Below are 21,833 nucleotides of genomic sequence, written 5' to 3'. Positions count from 1 at the left end.
TATCTCAGGGATGCCGGTGTGCCTCAACCTTTAAAGCGCAAGGTAGTTATATGGAAAATCATACAAAAAGCAAACGCTTGTACCTATAACAATCTTAAGATACCTGCTAAATGTAAGATATAGAATCTAGTTAAGCGTCTGAAGTGTAAGGCTAGCACATGGTATCACTACCTTCACCGCGACTAGGGGTTACGAGCCACGCCTCAACTTCCTAGGCTGCTTATACTCGCATATCCTATAGAGGCCTGACAGATGCCCTCGCTCATCCTGGTTATTTGGTCACAAAGGATTGTTATGTAGTCACGAAGAAGCGCTAGCAACGGCCAATGCATGCCCTTGCGAGAATGCGAGAAAGGGACATCGAGACCCCGAAGGTCTACTTAAGTAAGGTCGGGCCAGCAGAGAAGCATAGGACTTGCTCATTAGACGCCCTAGTGCAATGTAGGAGTTTAATACCACCTCACTAACAAGCGACATGCTCCTACATGTCTACCTACGAACCTGCACATCATGTGTGAAAGAAATATTATTAGCACGGTGTTATACCTAGCCTGTCGTGGTCATGTTGGCGAATGACAGTCATTGCTTTTCGCACCCCACTTCTTCCCCAATCTATATCTCGCATGAAAATACTTAAAAACTCAGGGGGCGCCATCCTCTAAGTCTTTGCGTCCAAAGACAAAAGTTATTGTGAGCGGGCACATGCCTAATGGCCCATATATGAAAATGAGATTTGACCGAGTGGAAGGAGCCTCAGATCTTGTAGCATGGGGTGTGCATCATAGTGCCTTTCATCATACTTCTTACAAAATAAGGCAGGTACACAGAGTAGACCAATGTTAGTATATGCATGCACCCCTAGTTGCTATATGCTAGGACACGCTAGGAGTTTTTAAGTGGTTCAGCTCATTTAGCCTATATCCGCAAGAATACAGGGGGCACATGTGCATTTCGTTGGGGGAATTACAATACAAGAGTAGTACAATTTACACATAGAAAGAAGAAAAGTAGCGCTTCAAGTGCATTGCGTTCCAAGTTTTGCCAACAGTTTCTCATTACAGCGTCTGAAGGATGCAGGTGTTTGAGCCCAACATCTCTTAAATTCTATACAAGCCTTCCCAATTTGCCCGAAGCTTGCCCTCTTCATGAAGAGCACCAGTAATGGCCGACTTTCTGAGCACCAAATCGACCGACTGCAATGCCTTATCTCGAACACGGGTGTTATAATAATTAGCCACCCTTCTATGATAGGCCACTAGTTGGATGCAAGCTTGATCCCTAAGCTTGTCAATCAAATCTAGATTGTTGCATAGTTGCTTTGAATTCCTTTGTTCATCAAAGGCCAAAACAAGGGGTAACTGGATATCAACCTCTACTGGGATAAGTGCTTCAGTTTCGTATACCAGATTAAAAAGGATTTCACCAGTGCATACCCGGCAGGTGGTGTGATAAGCTCACAAGACAATGGGCAGCTCTTCTACCCAAGCACCCTTTGCTTTTCTTAAGTGAGTTTTAAGGCTGTAGAGAATTACCTTGTTGGTTGCTTCTGCTTGGCCATTAGCTTGTGGGTAAGAAACCGACACCATGTGGAGATGAATTTCCCATCTACTACAGAAAGCACGGAAGGCATCAGAATCAAACTGTGTGCCATGATCTGTGTTGAGAATTTAGGGAATCCCAAAGTGGCAAATGATGTCCTTCCACACGACATTTTCCACCTTCTTTTCTCGTTATGGTGGTCAAAGGTTCTGCTTCAATCCATTTGGTAAAATAGTCTATGGCCACGAGCAGGAATTTGCGATACCCAAAAGCAACTGGAAAGGGACCAAGTATGTGTATGTCCAACCCCCATTATGCAAAAAGGAATGGGCTGGAATATTTGTTGAATCTCCATTATAGGCATAGAAAACAGCAGGGCATGCCTCTGACACTTATCACAAGCTCAAACTTTGGCAAAAGCATCCTAATGAAGTGTGGGCCAAAAAAAAATTGCTCTCAAGATCTTTGCAGCCAATGCTCTTCCTCAAAGATGTCCACCACAATCTTTTTCATGCACTTCAACCAGTGCCCGTTGTGTCTCCTGCGAACCAAGACATTTCAAGAGCAGTATAGAAAAGGCTCACTTGTATAGAACACCATCAATGACCACAAAGTGAGCTGCCCGAGTTCTCAGTAGCCTAGCTTTTGTTGGGCTGATAGGAAGCTCCCCTGTAAGCAAATACCGAAGGATCAGTGACCTCCAATCATCCTCCATTTCAATGAACTACACCGCCGCTTTATTTTCACCCTCAATGCTTGGTCGTTGTAGGACTTCCATATGAATTAAGTGCCCAGGAGTACCTCTTGCCGTAGGCAACATGGACACGGCATTGACATGTTGGTTTACGGCGTGATTAACTTGAATCAATTAAAAGTCAAGAAAGGAGTGGGCTAATTCTCAGAGCTTTTGAAGATATTGAGTGAGCATTGGATCCCTGGCTTCGTAAGTGCCCTGAAACTGTTACACCACACACTGAGAGTTGTTGCGGGTTGTCACCCTCTACACTTCTAACTTCTTGGCCATTGCCAAGCCAGCAATTAGGGCTTTGTATTGCGCCACATTATTTGAACTTGAAAAGGTGAACCGCAAGGAGTACTCCACCACTTCTCCCTCAGGAGAGATCGGTACAATTTCAGCTCTGCTGCCCTGCACATTTGAAACTCCATCAACAAACAACATCCATTTAGGAGAAGACTGCACTTGAGATTTCGGTACATAGTGCATTCAACTATAAAATCTGCTAGTGCCTACCCCTTAATAGCTCTTTGTGGCTCAAACTGAAGATCATATTTGCTAAGTTCAATAGCCCACTTAGTGAGACTACCTAAACATTTTGTCCATTATAGGATCTAACACAGGGGTTGATTAGTGAGCACCACAATTGTATGTGACTGGAAGTATGGTCTGAGCTTTCTGGCTGCCACAACAAGAGCCAAAACTATTTTCTTTGTATAAAGGTAGCGCAACTCTATCCCATGCAAAACCCGACTAACATAATATACTAGTCGATCAACCTAATTAGTCTTTTTGAACAACACAACACTAATAGTTGCATGATTGATGCCTAGATAAAGATACAACTACTCTCTAGTCTCTGGTTGTGTTAATAAAGGAATCTCCCGGAGATAATTCTTCAGCACTTGAAATGCTTGTTCATAGTTGTCATTCCACTTAAAGTTCTTTCCCCCTTTGAGCACTTGAAAGAAAGGCAAAATTTTCTCAGCAGACTTGGAAAGAAAGCAACTAAGGGCTACTAGACGGCCGGTCAACTGCTGAACATCTTTTACAGTAGAGGGTGATTGCATGTCTAGTATGGCTTGGATTTTTTCTAGGTTGGCCTCAATTCCCCGCTATGTAATAAGATATCCCAAAAACTTGATTGAACAAATGCAAAAGGCACACTTATGAGGATTTAGCCGCATATTATATTGACGACAGATGGCAAACACCTGTGCAAGCTTCACAATATGTGGCTCATCATGGCGACTTTTAACCACTAGATCATCGACTTAAGCTTCCATAGTGGGTCCCAACAAATCTTTGAACACCTTATTGATCATCCACTAATAGGTTGCCTTTGCATTCTTTAATCCGAAGGGCATGACATTATAGCAGTATGTGCCCTTTTCAGTTATGAACGAGGTCTTTTCAGCATTTGGCAAGAACATGCTAATTTGATGATACCCAAAAAATGCATCCAAAAAATTCAACATATGTTACCTAGATGTGTCATCTACCAGGAAATCAATCTGTGACAGAGGGTAAGAATCCTTTGGGAAGGCTTTATTTGAACTTGTGAAGTCTACACACACTTGCCACTTTCCATTAGGCTTTCTAACCATTACCACATTAGCGAGCCAGTCCGAGTAGTAAACTTCATGAATAAATCTGGCCTTCAAGAGCTTATCAATTTCCTCTTCGAGGACTGGCAACCTATCGGGTGCAATATTTCATTTCTTCTGTTTGACAGGTCTAGCTCCTGGCCATATATTCAACTGATGAGAGATCACTAGACGGTCAATTCCCAACATGTCTGCAAGCGTCCATGCAAAAATGTCTGCATTAGCTTGTAAGCATTGCACAATCTCCTACCTCTCCTGTGGTGGCAACTAGCTCCCCACATAAACCAGCTTCTCCTCATTTTCCTCACACAATCTAACTGTTAGTGAAAGTGCTCTAGATGCTAGATTTACACTTTGAGAAGTAAGTGAGCGGCACTATTGATTATTCTTAATGATTAAAGTCATATCTTCATTCATATCTCTCCATCTTATTTCTATGAATGAGTCCCTAGACTTCCTACTCTCAAGGTGTTAAGACTGTGTGACTTGGATCTCTAGTCTAAGATTTCTTGAAAGTATTCCCAGTCCTTAGACTTATCAGAAGGGGACTATGATTTGTCGATTAGTGGACTGGCACATGGGCTATTACCATTGTTTAACATGGAGATAGGGTGGTGAGTCACATACCACACATTGCATAGGGATGCATATAGTAGACATGGGAGTGGGTGTTAGAAGAACATCCGCTGAATGTGACGCCTGTAACAGATCACATAGTTTGAGAATTAATGATATGTTGCTGGCTCTCAATTGTGTATCTGGTCCTTTGACCAGAGGCGACATAGTGTCTTATACACTGGTGTCAGGGATTTGCTATTGAGCGGAACCATCCAATGTAAGAGGTGGGAATACTCTCAGTGCATTCTCTATGCAATGGGGTATGGAGGCAGATGTTCATCGATGGAATCCATTAACCTCCATTGGTTGGAGGGTACATCCTGTGCAGTTTATGTTGGTGGTGATTGAAAATTCCCTAGTCAGGGTAAGCATGAGATTGGAAAGAGTTCCAATGTCGGATTGGCTCTAACATGCTACCTTAATCACACTTGTATAGATTAGACTCAGCTATCGAGTCCTGTGAGTTTAATCAGCCTATGACTCTCACTCGGTTAAGATGTTAGTCAGCGGAAGGACTATGGTGCATGGTAATCGGGGAGCTTTAATAGGTTCATATGAAGTTCGACTTTATTGCCATTAGGATCGTCCTAAATCCCGACTAGAGGATACTCAGAATCTTTCAAGGTGCTTTGGAGATTTGGAGAGATCCTCTTAATAGGTTGATGGTGATTGGTCGACGTCAAGGAGTTGACATGTCTTGATTGCTACATGGCTGTGAACCTAAAAAGTCACATGCATACCGAGTAATGTAGCGAATTAGTGATCCATTGTTGTTAGTGGTTTCCTCGTCGCTATTAGTCAGTGATGTTGGTTGCTTGTGTGTGTGGGACTCGTGGATCTATGGTTATGGGAGGCTGCTATCGGATAGTAGGGACTTAGTGGCATTTGGACAAAGTTGGAGCTTGGTAGATAAAATTGGTTGATAGGTACATGGAGCGGTCGACCAATGCTCGCATGCTGTCAACCGGTCTTATGCTGTCAACAGGTACATGGAGTGGTCAACGGTCGACTGATGCTCGCATACTGTTAACCGATTACCTTCTATTGACTGGTGCATAAGGAAAGTCGACCGGCTCAAAATGGTCAATTGGGTTGCTCATGTTGTCGATCATTTCTGCCACTTATCGCATCTTAGCTTTGTCGCATCAGAGTATTTATTGCTCTGATGCAAGTGATGAGCAAGGCATGGGGAGCAGGCGGAGGCATGGACTACAAAAGGAAAGGAGAGATGGGCTTGGTAGAGGAGTTGTGTGAGCAAGAGAGAAGAAAGGAGATTTTGGAGAAGGTGAGAAGGCTCACGAGCTGCTCCCTTCTATGTCTTCTTTTTCCTCGTTCTTCTTCTGCTATTGCCATTGCTCTTGCTCCTGCTTGGTGTCCGCTTCTTCTTCTTCCTTACTTGAGCTATGGCCTTGCTCATTCTTGCTCCGAGCTTGGCCGGCACAACTTCTTCATCACTCTCTCCCTCATAGAGAGATCCTTGGACAGCCACCGAGCAACTGAGGAAGGAACCACGCATAGCTTTAGGTCATCTCCATCGAGAGGGTCTTAGCACGACGGCTCAGTTGGAGGGTTTCGTGGTAGCTTGGGTGTGGACTGACTAGATCCTCTATGCTTGTGGAGGCGGCTGGTCACCCGGGTGCTTGCAGGGACGAGGAGCAGACGAGGAGATCACTGGATGCTTGCTGGTCAACAAGGAGGCAGTCACTACATGGACAACCGGCACCGGATCTTTCTCCGAAAAGGTATATCTAAAACCCCCTATGGCATGGGTTTTCTTTTGTTGCATATGGATGATGCAAGGTCGATTTTGGAATCCACTGTGTTTGTTTTATGCTTCCGTCGTGTTATTTTTTCTGTTAAAAAATGCTTTGAAAATAAAACCCTCGCATAGATCCACACCGGATTGGTGTTTTTGGTGCCTTTTTTGCTGCCACCCTTCACTAACAGGCTCCAAGGCCTCCATCAGTTGGAGCTTTAGCGTTGCCTGTTCGGAGATGGACATGGTTTCAGCTACAGCCGTGGGGACCTCCTTGCCTTTTACACTCATGGTGGACAAAACGTAACAAATTCGAGCCTTCTTCTAATCCCTCTAAACCTATCCAACACCGTTGAGGGTTGAGAATTTCATCCAAAGGTAACCCGGATGAATGACCACCCTCATATTGCTGATGAGTGATCTTCCCAAAATAACATTGTATGCGGTGGACAGCGTCTTTATCAACATAAAAATAACCTAGCAGGTCACTCTTTGGGGATGCATACCCAGCATTATTGGCAATTGTACAGACCCTACCACAGGTACAGCCTCGCTGGTAAAGCTGTACAAAGGAGAGGAAACGAGCTTGAGCCAATCGTGAGCAATATGCATTTGCTCAAAACAATTCCAATAAATCAGGTTGATGGAACTACCGTTGTCCACAAGAATTCGATCAATCAGATACTTTGCAATTACAACAGAGATAACCAGGGGGTCATCATGTAGTATGAGCATGTTCCCTTGATAGGCGGGGTTAAAAATTATGGGCTCCTCATTGAATTTTGCCTGAGCCATTGCGTTCACCTGAAGCACTTGGCGAGCGTACGCCTTCCTCGCTGAGGAGGAATCGCCGACGAGGGTTTCTTCGTTGGATATAACATCAATGTGCTCCTTTATCATCTTATTATCTATTGGAGGTGAAATGTCCACTCCCCCTGGGATCTCCTCTGTTGTTGCTACTAACCCCTCTGCTATTGCTTGCCATCACCTGTGGGTCCTCCTTTCCACAGGTTGCGATCTACTCTAGGAGGCCTATCCTGCTGCTGCAAATTGCTAAAGTGTGGCCCCTCTTACTGATCTTAGGCCTGCCTAGGCCGATCCAAAAGGAATCAATCCAGTTTACCCTTTCTGACCAATCGCTCGATCTGATCATGAAGAGCGCAACACTCCTCTGTTGAATGGCAAAAAGACTGTAAGTCCCTGGCTCTTGGTTTATCAGAAGGTGGAGAGAAACCGATAAGGCTGGTATGCGCCACGAATGAGAGGATAGTTGTGCGAGAATTAGAGAAAGGAGTGTACACTTGGAACCCGATCGGTGGAGGTGCGCATGTCTGGAGCCTAGCTTGACTGTAATCATCAGACTTGGGTAACTTTACATCACGTCGTTTAAACCCCCCACCAACTGGTCGCTCTCTTTTTCTTATCCCCTCGTTCGGCCGGTCCAGTTGGAACTCGCAAGTGCACAAAATATCCAATTGCACCACATATCTATTGGCCCAGGAAAACAAGTCAACCAACATGGTTGGTTGGTCAAGAACTAAGGACCCCCTTAGCGACAGAAGGGTGGTCCCTTATAGAAAAGCTAAAACTGCCACACCAATCGATAAATCTTGAACTTCTAGTGTGGCATTCCGAAAGCGGTATTGCCGCAATGTTTTATTAGGCCCTCGTCGAATGCTAAGAAGGAAAGTGGGATCATTCTTTCTCAGGGCATTAGCTGCAAAAGGCTACGATGTGGTGGAACCTTACTAAACCAAGCACGAGCGTACTCGACCAGGGACTGAGGGAAAACCAGGCACATAGTGGCATCATTCCACTTATGAAAATAGGCCAAAGATTCGAACCTCTATGTATGAAGAATAGGATCTTCTCTTCTAGTGAACTAGGGCAACTGCAGGAGCTTGAACTTAGGAAGAAGGGAGTGGTTCAATATGTCCTCGGAAAATAGGACTATCCGCGACTACTTATCACTATGCAATGTCACTGCCATCTTTCGTTCAAAGACTTCTTCAATTAGTTTCTTAATCTCTGAACTCCATGAAGCTGGAAGGGCTCTAGGATTAGAGTCTCGTGTGGCCTCTGCAGGTCTTTAGGGGAGGTAGTGCTCTCCCCGTCTCTTCTTGTGCAATTTCTTTGCCCGTGTTCCTGCGCCTTTCATCGTACAACTCCTCAGGCGTAGGAGCATGCAACTATGACTTTGGCGGGGCCACTGGTGGTTGTGATGAATGTTGCAACGGAGGTGTTGGAGTCTACTTGGGGGAGGCACCGATTCGGATTCCCCTCGAGGTAGGAGGCTTAGTGGCAAGGGCCTCCCTAAGAGTTGGCAAAAGTGCATGTAGCAACTCAAACAAATGTTCCAATGCCTTGGACTTTTCTTCATCACTTTTCCTTAAGTCCTCATACCTCCGCTCTAATTTTTGTAACTCCACAAGAGATACAGTCAAAAACCTCCTATCACTTTTCCTTAAGTCCTCGTACCTCCGCTCTAATTTTTGTAACTCCACAAGAGATACAGTCAAAAACCTCCTAACCCTAGAGGTTCCTTGCACATCATCTTGCACCTGATCATCTTCTGCATCACTGGGTTGGTTAGGCTCAAGAACCTGTCCAAAAGGACACCCTACATTGTTCGAAGGACCGCCTAGGGCATGCAGGGGAGGCACACACGGGCAATGACTACTCAATGGTCTAGCCTTGTTTCGGCGAATACTGCTCACTAGCCCCTCGACTCCCCTATCTTTGTTGAGATGTTGTAGGGCCCACGACCCATGAACCTAGGGAAATAGTTGAAGGATGCTCCCTAGTGGCAGCCTCCCATTGTCTGAGGAGATTGGTATATGTGGCCTCAAGCTGGGACGCTCTTGCACAAGAAGACCTTGTTTTCCTTGTCTTCTTGGAGACACCTTTAGCTCATTTCCCACAAACGACACCAAATTGTTGTTGCAGGGATACAATAATTAAATTTGTTTCTCTTAGAAAATAGCTTAGCAGAATCTGGTAAGTTAGGAGTAAGGTTTGTGCTGGTAAGTGGCACTAGCAAGCGTCTGGCTAGAGAATGGCTTGATCCGCGGTCCGGGAGAGCAGAGTTCATAAGGCTAGGCTCAATCTGTTATCCGTGAGAGCAAGATGAATTCCCCGAGTCTTTGGATGGCTGATAGTCCGTAGAGTCTTCGGGAGGGTGGATCCCTGAAGGCTATGGGTCTTTGGTTGGGTTTATCTTCGGATGGGTCGACTCCAGGAGAGTTGAGAAGTCTTCGGGAGCTGTTATTGCCTTACTATCTCCGAATGGGTCTTCAGGATGTGTGTGGCACAAGAACAGTTAAAAAGCACAGCGAGAACTTTCCCGCGCGAGCCCTCCCATGCCAAAGTCAGACGATGTCATGATGCAAAAGGTAGAATGGGTATGGGTTATGTGTCTGAATCTTCGAATGTGTGTCTTCGGATGGGTGTCTTTAGATGGGTTTGGATTATAAGAGTTGGGTTTGGGTCACCGGGTGCTAGATCTAGATCCCGAGCACACGAATCAAGAGGGTATTTATAGGTTTCGAGCACTAGGCCACGTGGCAAGGCAAGACACGTGGCATACGCAGGTGGCTCGACTCTTTAGGTGAAAAGTCTGCGGATAAGGCCTTGGCCTGAAGGTACCTTCGAGGATAGGATACCCCCGAAGAGTATACCTTGAATGAGGCTCCCCCGAAGACCCTCTGGAGTCATCGAATGACTATGCCTGGAAGATTCTTCGGGGTCTTCAGCCTTCTTTGATACTTCGTTGGGGATTGGTTGGGTTTTGCTAGGTTATCCCACAACAAAACCAAAAATAAAAAATTCCCTACCTTAATTGTTGCATCTCAAGCATTATTTTCTTTTTTTTTTGTTACTACTATTTTCATTTAATTTAAATTCCCTTCTCCTATTTATGCATCCTAGTACCATTAATATTTGTTTACTTGCCCATGTCCCCCCAACAAACACAAACAACCTTCTTCCACTACACCAATTGATCTTCAATCAACACATAATTCCATAAAATCTATTGAAATTAGAATGAACAATCTCGAGAGTCTTTTGAATACAGCAGAAACACTTGTTAAACAAATGACACACAAGTCCTCAGAATACTAGGTAAGTAAAAGATAGGAGATGATTTTGTAGATTCTGCCCATTCTAATGAGCTTGTACATGGCCACTCAATACCCCAAGGATACACATTACTTCCAATATGATCCCTCACTCACATGAGACATTGGCTCCCAATATTTTGAGAACTTGTGCCATCAATTCAATAAGTGTTTCCACTGTATTCGAAAGCCTCTCGAGATTGTTCATTATGGTTTCAATGGATTTTATGGAATTGTGAAATGATTGAAGATCAATTGGTGTAGTGGAAAAAAGTTGTTCATGTTTGTTGGGGGCCATGGGCAAGTAAACAAATAGTAATGGGAGAAGGCTAAGGAGTGATGCAATAGGTTAAGTGAATCCTGAGAAGACTCAAATTGGAACTTAAATGCAAACGAGAAACCTACTGGGATGCACAAAGAGGACTAAGGAATTTAATTTGCAACTTAAATGTAGTGGAAAAAGGTTGTTCATGTTTGTTGGAGGCCATGGGCAAGTAAACAAATAGTAATGGGAGAAGGCTAAGGAGTGATGCAATAGGTTAAGTGAATCCTGAGAAGACTCAAATTGCAACTTAAATGCAGATTAGAAACCTACTAGGATACACAAACAGGACTAAAGAATTTAAATTAAATGAAAATATCAATAACAAAAAAAATAATGCTTAAGATGCAACAAATAAGGTAAGGAATTTTTTTTCTCTCTCTCTCTTGGCTATGAAAGAAAATTAAATAAACCTAAAACAATTTAGCAAAGATACCCAATATATAAATATTAATCAAATTTTCAGAGGAAAGAGGATACCTTACCAAAGCAAAGTGAAAGTAGGGCTAATGGTGTAAAAGGGAATGAAGCCTGCAGGTATTTTGGTCGGGTTGGATAAAGGCTTGTGGGCTGTTGGGTTTGGGAGCAGTAGGGTCCAAATTAGGACTCAAGTTAATGGATAATGGATATTCAAATAGAGTTAGGGTTTGGTTTGAGAAATTGGATTAGGGTTAGACTTACAGTGCAACAACAAAGAGGGAGCAATGATGGTGGGTTTGTGGCAAGACTGTGGCTAGAACTTGTGATAGCGACTGGGGTACCATTGATCACAGACTAGCACGCCAATGGCTTCGTTTAAGGGTTGTTGAAGGCTATGAGGATTCCAACAAGGTTGTCGTCGATTGCTACTAGTTTTACTTCAAGACAAGCTAGGGTTTTCGACTGGTTCCAACTTCAGCGGATATGGCTTTTGACGATCGGAAGCTTCCAACGAGACTGTTGCCTAGGGTTTTAACTCTCCAGCGATGGTAGGGAAAGGATCTCAATGGTGATGGCTTCAATGCCTAGGGTTTTTCAAAACTACTAGTTCTTGTTTTCAACGTGCTCAGTGAGTCTTTTGCTCAACTAGGGCTTCAAGGAAGTTGCCAGGAACCTAATATTTGTATAAGCGTTTCTTGATATTTTTGGTATGGTGGTTACAGCAGTTGTACTATAACAAGCTGTTCAAAGTTGTACTTTGTATTGCAATGATTGGTGCCAAACTAAACCACCTAGATTAGTATAAAAACCTAATCCAGCTGAATGAAATCATCAAAGCATTTTTCTAGAAATTCTCTGTTTCTCACTCTCAATTTCTCTCTCTTGATCTTGCTTTCTCTCTCACCTACTTCTGTTTTCCTCTCTTTCTTCGAATCTTCCTCACACTTCACCCTAAGTTCTGCCATAATTCTCTCAATTAGCAGAGAATTGACCTTGTTAGATCTAAGGACCTGACAGAAGTCTTCTATAGGTGATATGGAAGGCTTCTAATGATATTGATTTCTCTAGCTAGGGTTTTCACTGGTATATGTGTTTTGATGTGCTGATGTTGTGAAAACTTGAAGAATTGCAATGATGTAGGTTGTAAGGCTAGCTGATTCCCCAAAAATTTTTAGAAAATCCCTAAAAATGATTCAAGACTTTCAGCTCTGATACCAATTGAAGCAAAACCCAAACCAAAGAAACAAGAGTAATCTCGATTACTCAAAACCAATAACAATATTCAATATTATTCATCAAAGTTTGTCCTTCAAAACTTCACTTGAGGATTTATAGACAACTAATAGATAAAAACCTATTCTAACTAGGATTCTTTGATATAATCTAATTAAGATTATAAAGGTAATTCCAATCTATTAGGATTCTAGGATAAAAGAAACTAGGAAACGAATTAAAATAAAGAAACTAATAAAACAATACTAAATTCTACTTTTATGCTTCCAATATTGTTTCCCAAAATATTTGTTTTTATGATCTTCATCGCCAATTATGTTGATCAGGTCATTGTAGTTTCTCAATCTTATGCTTTTTTAAGACTTGAAATGGAGTCAAGCCCCTAAAATGCATTCTCCAACTTATACAACGAAAATCAGCTTTGTATAAATTTGAGCAGAGCAACATAGGCTGAGAAGATGAGTTTAGTCACCTTCGTATCATCAGAAACCCCATCACCAACTGCACCAAATCCATCCACTTTCACAAGAAGCTTGCCATTATCTTCACTTGTCCATGATGGAAGTCAAAAGGTCTGATATAATCCCTTTCTTCTATCTCCAAGTTTTCAAGCCATCCAATAGCAGATATGAGACAGATAAATTGCTTTCTGCAGTTCTACAAGCCACCGTTCAGAAACCTACAAAGGAAACAAAGAAGAAATTTTCCATGTTTTTATTGGTTATTGTGGGTTGGTAGACTTAATCATTTTGCATAAATCATGTGAGACAATCAAGTATGAACTCATATATCAAGATTGGAATTGCAAATGCAGTTAGCTCAAGTATATATGGCTTGGCTTGAAAGCACATGAAGACTTCATAATTTCTACATGCCCAGCCTTCAAGTGTAAGAATAATTTTTTAGAGGCCTTTGCTTTACTTCAGACATGGGTCCAATGCACTGACATTCACCAGTCAAATTGTTACATAAGCTAACTCTGAATCATGCTTCATGGAGAGTTGCTAAAAGGGAATTCCTAGTGCACAAGGCCCCCAGTTTTGTAGTTCAGAGGAAGGTATTGTTTGTACAGAACCATACCCTTGTTTTGCAAATAGGCTATCCCCACAACTTGAACTCTGTGATCTTTCAGCCACAAAGAAGCAAACTTATTGTTACTGAACTTAAAAAAAAATGATAGATGTTTCTCATTTGGAAAAACACTCATGAAATATATAATGTGATTGAGAATATGTTAATTCTTGAATGTAGACGGGTCCCAATCAGTTGGCAAAACCAAACAGGAAAAGAAGATGCCACAAGCGTCCCTTTTTTTTTTTCAATCGAGGAAATATCAGCCCATGGATTGAGTAGTCCCCTAAACTTCTACTTGAAGGTATTCCTCCCATACACAACTGATCCCAAGCCTAGATAAAAGAGGAGGGTTGCATTGAGTAACCAATGACCAATGTAAACATAATCTATTATCGTGATTTCTATTGTTGTTGTTGAGGAAATATGCTATTAGTTATTCACCAGAAATAGAATCAAATTAACAAAATTCCTGTTCATTGGATAGATAACTCAAGTCTTAAGGAACAGGGTTCCTTTAGCAATACCATGTGGAGTGCTGTCAGCACATTCTGCATGGAAATAAACTGGTATCAGCCTGGGCACAATTGAACTGCCTGCACATAATGTGTAGTCCATCAGTCCTTTTGAAGGTAAAGTTTAAGTGACAAATATGAGATATTTCACCTCAATCAAACTGCAACCAATCTCCTTCCTCATCTTCCTGAACATTGCAAGCTCTCTAATTTGCAGTGAGGTTTCAAAATCTCCAATTTCAGAATAAAATTTTGAGGCGTGAATCCAAGTAGCATAATTGTCTGGTTCAAGCTCCATCAAGATAGTTGCAGCTTTCCGTCCCACTTTTTCATTTTTGTGGTCCCTACAACTTCGCAGTAAGGAACTCCACATTGCAGAATCACATTTAGTTGGCGCTTGTTCCAGTAACTCTTCTGCTTCATCCAGTAAGCCAGCACGACCAAGCAGATCAACCAAACATGAATAATGCTGCTGTTCAGGGTCTATCCCATAGACAAATTTCATAGAATCAAACACCAGCTTTCCCTCTTCAAAAAGCCCTGAATGATTGCATCCAGTTAAAACAGACAGAAATGTCACTTTATCCGGTTTCAAACCCTTTTGTATCATTGTGTCAAGCATCTGGAGACATTCTCTTCCCATTCCATTCCAGGCATATCCATTAATGATCGATGTGAAGCAGATGACATTTGGCGAAGAAAGTTTCTCAAATATCCGTTGAGAAAGTCTAAAATGGCCAGACTTAGAATATGCATCAATCAGCGAACAAGAGACTGCAATATCAGATTCAAAACCGGATTTTATTGCACAACAGTGCAATGATGTGCAGTTAAACAAGCTACCAGAAGTAGACACTGATAAGGCTTTCAGTGTCGTAGACAGGCTTACTTCGTCAAACTCAATACCTTCATCATGCATCAAACCAAACATCTCCACCACGTCATCAATGATACCACAGTGCAATAAAGATGTCATTAGTGAGTTGCAACACTCATGGCTTCTCTCAGGAATACCCTCAAAAACTGATACCGAACTGTCGATCTCACCACATTTCCCATACATATAAATTAAAGCAGATTGAATGTGAACGCTTCCACAATTAAATCCTAATTTCAGAATACAACCATGAATTTGCCTACCGAGAATTAGATTCTGAGTCCGACTAGATAAACCCAGGAATCCCAAAAATGAACGAACTGATGGCCTTTTCCCCCACAACTGCATCCTAGTGTACATTTCAAGAGCATAAAGAGGAAAAAGATTTTCAGCATAAACTGAAACAATTGAGTTCCATGATATCACATCCTCAGCTGGAATTACATCAAACGATTTCCTTGCACCATCTAAGCATCCACAAGCAGAGTAAAAATCCACCAAAGCATTCAGAACAAACAAATTCGATTTTAACCATCCAAGTTTCAGAGCACAGCAATGGAACTTCTTTCCTTCATCCAAAAGCCTTTCATTAACACAACCACGAATCAAATAGCAAAAAGTAAGTCCGTTAGGCTCAACACTGTCCAGTTTCATATCGCCATAATAACCTAACAACTTATCTGATCGACCCAGTTCACATAATCCACGTAAAACCAAATTCCATGCAGCTAAATTTCGATGTGGCAAATCATTGAACAACTTCAAAGCAATAACAACGAAACCCATCTGCGTATAAAGATCAACAAGCGAACTTCCAATAAAAACATTCATACTGAACCCCAAAACAATCACCCTGCAGTGAACTTGCATGCCTTCTTCATAAAACCCCGAGTCGCTACAAATACTCAAAACCGATGAGAAAGTGGATGCACTTTCTCTAATTCCACTGGAAACCATTTGACTATAATGCCACAGAGCTCGCTCTGCGTGTCCATACCGCCCGAAACCCGAAACCAGCAAGTTCCACGTAACAACATCTCGAATAGGCATTTCGTCGAACAGTTTTTGGGCAGAGTTCAAAGACCCAGATTTGATTTCCTTGTCTATGGCTCTGTTACGTGAATAGACACTGGCAGAAAAGCTAGTTTCTAAGTACGAGATCAACAACGGAGTAGGGGTTGGCACTGATGCGGGTCCGTAACTGTACCTGCGTATGAAGCTTCTCATGGTAGAAGCAATGGAGGACAATTTCGTGCTTTGCATTGTTCATGAGCTTCTGGGAGGAAAATTGGCATTTCGGTTAGAAAATATTCTGCCAGAGGAAAATCATGTATCTCGCCTGCTGGGGTGAGCATTGAGCTCCGTTCACGGATTAAAACTAAATAAATTAACATTTTAAAAAGAATCGGATCCGACCAAATAAATTAAAAATTAAAATAATAAAAAAACTAACGAAATAATCGAAAAAAATGCAAGAAAATCAACCAAAAAAAAAAAAAACGAACGAACTGAAATAATTTTCAGCTTACTGTTGTCCACTGAGCCACCCTGTAATTCCAATAATCAAAATTGGTCATCAGATTCATCCGACCCTAATAATTCATATATCAAAAATTAAGTTTAATTTAATTTTTTTATAAATCGATCTAAAATTAATTTTATTATCAAAACTTGCATTTTTTTAAAAACGTTGTCAATCGCCGTCGACAATGGATTCCGACAATCAAAACTAACCATTAAATTAGCGTTGGTTCAACGATTAGCATACTCAAATATCAAAATAATTTAACAATTGAATTTTAATAAATCTAAGTTTTAATGTTCAAAATACCCATACTTGTTTATATGTGTATATACCAAAAAATTGAGAAGGTCGCCAGAAACATTATCCAAGGGATTGAAGCCTAGATGTCATAAATCGTTGAAAGAAACACAAGTGGCGTTTGATGCGATGGTGGTTGTCGAGGTGGCGTCGATGACTGAGCACAATGGAGTGAAAGTGAGATGTTGGTAGCAATGGGAATAAGGCGAGTTGTCGTTGGTGTCGAAGGTAGAGAATAAAGGTTGGCCGGTGGAAAACTTGGGATCAATCAGAGACAACAACAGGAGACGAAGGGGAAGGCTTGAAGGCAAAGGGCAGCCTTTTTTATATTTGATTCAATTTGTTATGTTCTCCTTCTTATATTCTGGCCAAAAATGATGTCATTTTGAGATTTGATTAGTTCAATTATTTTGATTTTTTTCAATATGAAAACCAAATCGAATTGAAATAATTAAAATTTACGGATTTTAAAATCAAACTAAATCAACAATTTCAATTAGTTCAATTCGGTTATTTTAGTTAACTCAAAATTTTGCACACCACTATCACCTATTGCCTACAAAAATCAAACTTCTCTTGGATTGATACGGGAATTTCTTTATGACATTCATTAAGATGATAAAATCATCATTTATTAATATTATGTTATGTTATTTATAAAAATATTTATTTCTTGATAATGATGTCTTAATTTTGTGACAAGACACAGCCTTGTGGATTTTTTTAATTTGTAATTATTGCACTGATAATTTTGTTATTGCAATTTAATTTTATCTATTAGATTATATATGCAATTGATTTTGATATTTGAAATGTATTTATACTTCTAGTATCATAAAAAACTAGACAGAGAAAAAGGAGAATTTTTTAAAGTAAAAAAGATATTCAAGCTTGGGCAGTGTGCTCTAAGATGCAAAAAAAAAAAAAAAAAAAAAGCCTTGCGACATAGAGAATTGCAGCTGAAGCCTTGCAACATAAGGGCTTGTAGTAAGGGTGGGCATTGCAAGGAAGTTTGCGACATAGGGGCGAAGTTTATGGCGAAGGGGGCTTATGGCAGGGAGCCTGACGTCGCGGCAATGAGCATTGCAGCAAGGTGGCTCGCGGTAATGAGCCTTACGGCATAGGAGCGAAGGCGTTGCACGATGACTTGCGACAAATGGTTGAGGCGTTGCATGGTGGCTCGGGGCAAGAAGGCTAACAACAACATGGCTCTCAACAAGGAGGCTTGCGGCCAAGCACCTTGCAACATTGTGGTCCTCGCAACAAGGGCCTCATCTCGGCAAAACCAATACCCCCACTCAACAACTAACACGTGTCAACACCTAACAGCCTTAGGAATTGCTCCCTATAAATACACAGCTACAAGACACTAAAAATGACTTTCGAATTCAATAAAATTTTGACACATTGACTACGTTTTTATTATTTTTTTGTGAACAATTATTTTCATTTCGTACTGATTTAGGCATCAGAGGGTCATCGCGAGTGAGGATTCTCGCGAGCCTTCTAACCTATTTTTGAGTATCAACGAGGCAATATCCTTGCGACGACCTCTCTTGTGACAAATATCCTTGTGGCGAGATTTTTGAGGCAAACATACTTGCAATAACATCCTTGCGGCAACATCCTTGAGGAGAACATTTTGCAGTAAGATCCTTGCAGCGAACATCCTTACGGTAAGATCCTTGTAGCGAACATCCTTGCAGCAAAATTCCTTGAGGCTAACTTCCTTGCTGCAAAATCTCTAGTGGCAACTTTTCTTGTGGCAATCTTATTTCACTAGACATCAGGCTCAAGTGCCTACAACAGTTGGTCACACATCATAAAATCTAATTGTTGAATTTTTTGTAACAACAATTTGGCGTCGTCTATGAGAAATTGAACAAGAAGCCAAGATAGGATGGTAACGATAACAAGGTCTATTGGCCTAGGCAACCTGTAACACCCTGTTTTCCAAAATTCTGGGATAATAATTTTTTTTTCTATTCAAAACTAATGCTAACCATATCATTCCTCATATATATCCCAAAATTTTCATTCATTTATCTCGAATGAGAATCATCATAAACATCAAATAAAGAAGCTAAAAATCAAACATAACTTTAACAATAACCATAAATAAGATTATACATCATTATTCCTCAAAACATTTAGAATTAAAAGTAACAGAACTTAAATACATAGGTTACATAACATACAATCAATACATCATGCAGTTTACTAAGTGTCATTTCATGCCTCTTTCATCCTCGTTTCTGCTACAATCTCCATCTGGAACGTTCAATATTCCAAGGGAAAGGACCAAGTTAGATGATGAATCATCTAAGTAAGGGTACAAAATTCATATTTCATGCATTGATGCAATATGCAAAATGTCATTTTTCTTTTCCTTTCGTTTGAGCCGACCGCACCTTAATGCTACTCCATATTTTTACAACTTCCTTACGCCTAGGTGTATGAGTGCACCCTTGGTAGAGCAATGATGCCGGCCTGTACTCTTAAACATATGCAATGCATGATCAATGTTCTTTTACTTTTGTATACTTAGTTTTGATGATGAAAAATAATATTTTATTTAATCCCTAAGTCATGAATCAAGGTTGTGGTTTTCAACATAAATCAATTTCAATATCAAGTATTACTTTGTGAGAATGAAAACCAAATGAATTTCAAGTATCGAAATTTCAAAGTTATATTTTTCAAAGTTTGGAAGGTTAACACCTTATAAGAAGACATATATGAAAATATTTTTATTTTAGAAAACTAACTCCCGGTATTTCAATAGCTAACATTCATTAGTGATAAAATGATTTTTAATGAATTTTTCAATAAATAGAAAGTGTATATCTTGGAGGTGGTAAAATCGCAAAATCCAAAGTTTTTACTAAAACCCAAATTTTACTTTCTTATTCTTATAGATTTTGATTTTTTAGATATTTTTATTGAATCCAAATGGGGGGTACTTTCTTATTTACATTTATGTATTAAAGTAAATGGAAGGTAAAATATAAATTAAACAAAATGAGGACATTTACTTATGTAAATATGTGGTGATATTTTGTATCAATCAAGTGTGCTTCTACATGTTATCAGTTTAGTGTTAAGTTTTAGTGCTGTCGACTATGCCTGTAAATAGTTGACTACATGCTTAAGGATAGTCGACTATGCTATTTCTTCTGTCGACTATGTTTGTATATGATATTCAAAATTTTTCTCATATTTTCGAATCTGTCGACTATGTGAATGTGATAGTCGACTATGAGTAGTTTTTGTTAGACAATAGTCGATTATGCCTTATTGCCTTTCAACTATGCCTTGTTTTATTTATGAATTTGTCGACTATCTATTGTCTTCTGTCGACTATCTCTTTTCGCAGAAAGATTCCAATGACTAGTTTTTCAAATTCTAACGATCACAAACGGCTACATTTCTCTTCAATCTTTTGGGAAGCCTATATATACAACTCAATGAGGATCAAGAGACGGCTAATGGATGGAAACGAGATGATCTAAATATTACAAATCATTTTATTCGAGCTTACACTGTTGTGTGCTTTCATTGTTATATTTTTCTCTCCAAGGCTTCATTCTATGATTGTTAATATATTCTTAAGCCTTGTTTTCATTGTGAGAGATCTTGTAACTAAGAGTGTTAACTCTTAGCTTTTCTCTTTGATTTGTATCATTTTTATTTTCCTAGGTTGTGTAGCTAGAGGGCCCATTTGAGTGGGAGGTTTTGTAATTTTCCTAGTCTCAAACTAGAGGACCTATTTGGTTTAAGTAGGGGGTTTTAGTGGATGGTTTGAAAAATCCTTAGTGAAGAGCTAAGGTAGTGGATTAGGCTTGGGTTAAGCCGAACCACTATAAATCTTTGTGTTCTCTCATGCTTATGTTATTTGATTTGTTTATCATTGCTAGCATTTCATTATCCTCACTTATATTGAATTTTTATTTTCAATCAAAAGGATTTCAAAGTTCAATCAAGTTTTTAAAATAACCAATTCACCCCCCCTCTTGGTGTGTGCCATAGCACCTCCCTGTTTAACAATCAACATTATCATCGTGAACATATGCACATTTCATCATAATATGTAAATACAATCTACATGACATATTCACATCGAGGTATGACAACATGATAAAACCATTTACATAAAACTGGGTTTAGGGTCGGACCACTTACCTCGAACGTATCTCAGCATATCTTGATTCTCGTGGCAGGCTTCTAATGTATTCAATTTGGAACCTCAACATACCCGGACCACCATATTTATTTAAGGATATCAATATTCTATTTTTCCTAATTTTCTCATAATTTTCCTCTATTTCTTCATATTTTCCTCAATAATTCCACACTAAATAATTCCTCAAACATTTTTCAATTTTCCCACTACCATAATTCATAAAAATAATTTCTGAGAAAAGGCACTCACCTTGACTCGGCCTCTCAGGCTTTCTCAGCATGCGTGCCCTAACCTCAAAACGCGTGCCCAGATAATTTTCGGGCTTCAGCATGCTTCTCTAACTCCAAATTAATTTCTAGATTTATTTGAAATTTTTGGAAGTTTTTTCCTATTTTTTCTGTCTTTTTCTCTATTTCTTCTTTTTCTTTTCTTTTCTTTTTCTTTTTCTTCCTCCATCTTCTTCCTCCCCGCACCCAATCCACCATGCTCGCGCGCACAGCCTGCCGGCCATGAGCATTGCCTTGAGTGTGTTTTCCTATGTGGGCGAGCGTGGCCTGATGCATGGTTTATCGGGACTACGTATCACATTTATGCTCATTATGCCACTGCATTCTATATGTACATTTGCATGGTTCTTGGCGCTAGTTCTAGTATTACAATTATACGGTGTCGATTAATCTGAACAGAGTTTATGTTACGGATGTTCTAGCGTGCCAAGCGAGCTTCAACTCGAGTTACAGGTGTTGGTTGCTCCACCCAAGTGAGCTTCGGCTCGAGTTACATGTACAACTTGCCTTCAGGGAAGCAGTAGGTTTGTGATATGGACTTGGGTGCTAATGTATTTTATTTGGGCCCCAAGATCCGATATGTGCATATCTTTATTATGCGGTTGGTACCTGTTATTTCATATATGATTGGTTGTTATGCTTTGCATGAGTTTTGCACTTGGCTGAGGGTAATCTTTAGCTTCCTTATTCTTGTATGATTTTCCTTCTTATATATTTGTTGAGTCTTGT

The 21,833-nt window shown here is 40.4% G+C and overlaps 1 protein-coding gene across 4 annotated transcripts in view; it reads right to left on the bottom strand.

The window, feature by feature from the left end:
* LOC127810420 (pentatricopeptide repeat-containing protein At4g33990) overlaps positions 1-16,202 on the bottom strand; it is a 47,834-nt gene extending 31,632 nt beyond the window's left edge. For all 4 annotated transcript variants that reach the window (XM_052349910.1, XM_052349908.1, XM_052349907.1 and 1 more), the window contains exons 1-3: positions 14,087-16,202; positions 13,948-14,016; positions 12,822-13,028 (exon numbers count right to left, since the gene is read on the bottom strand). In XM_052349910.1, the coding sequence (XP_052205870.1) occupies positions 13,993-14,016; positions 14,087-16,075 (2,013 nt within the window). In that variant the 5' untranslated portion in view covers positions 16,076-16,202 and the 3' untranslated portion in view covers positions 12,822-13,028; positions 13,948-13,992. The remainder of the gene's footprint in view (positions 1-12,821; positions 13,029-13,947; positions 14,017-14,086) is intronic.
* Positions 16,203-21,833: the final 5,631 nt, after the last annotated feature.

Source organism: Diospyros lotus, chromosome 9, assembly GCF_014633365.1.
Source record: "Diospyros lotus cultivar Yz01 chromosome 9, ASM1463336v1, whole genome shotgun sequence".
In the NCBI taxonomy this organism is placed as follows: Eukaryota; Viridiplantae; Streptophyta; class Magnoliopsida; order Ericales; family Ebenaceae; genus Diospyros; species Diospyros lotus.
Note: the sequence above shows the minus strand (reverse complement) of the source record. Positions and strands in the feature narration are given on the sequence as shown.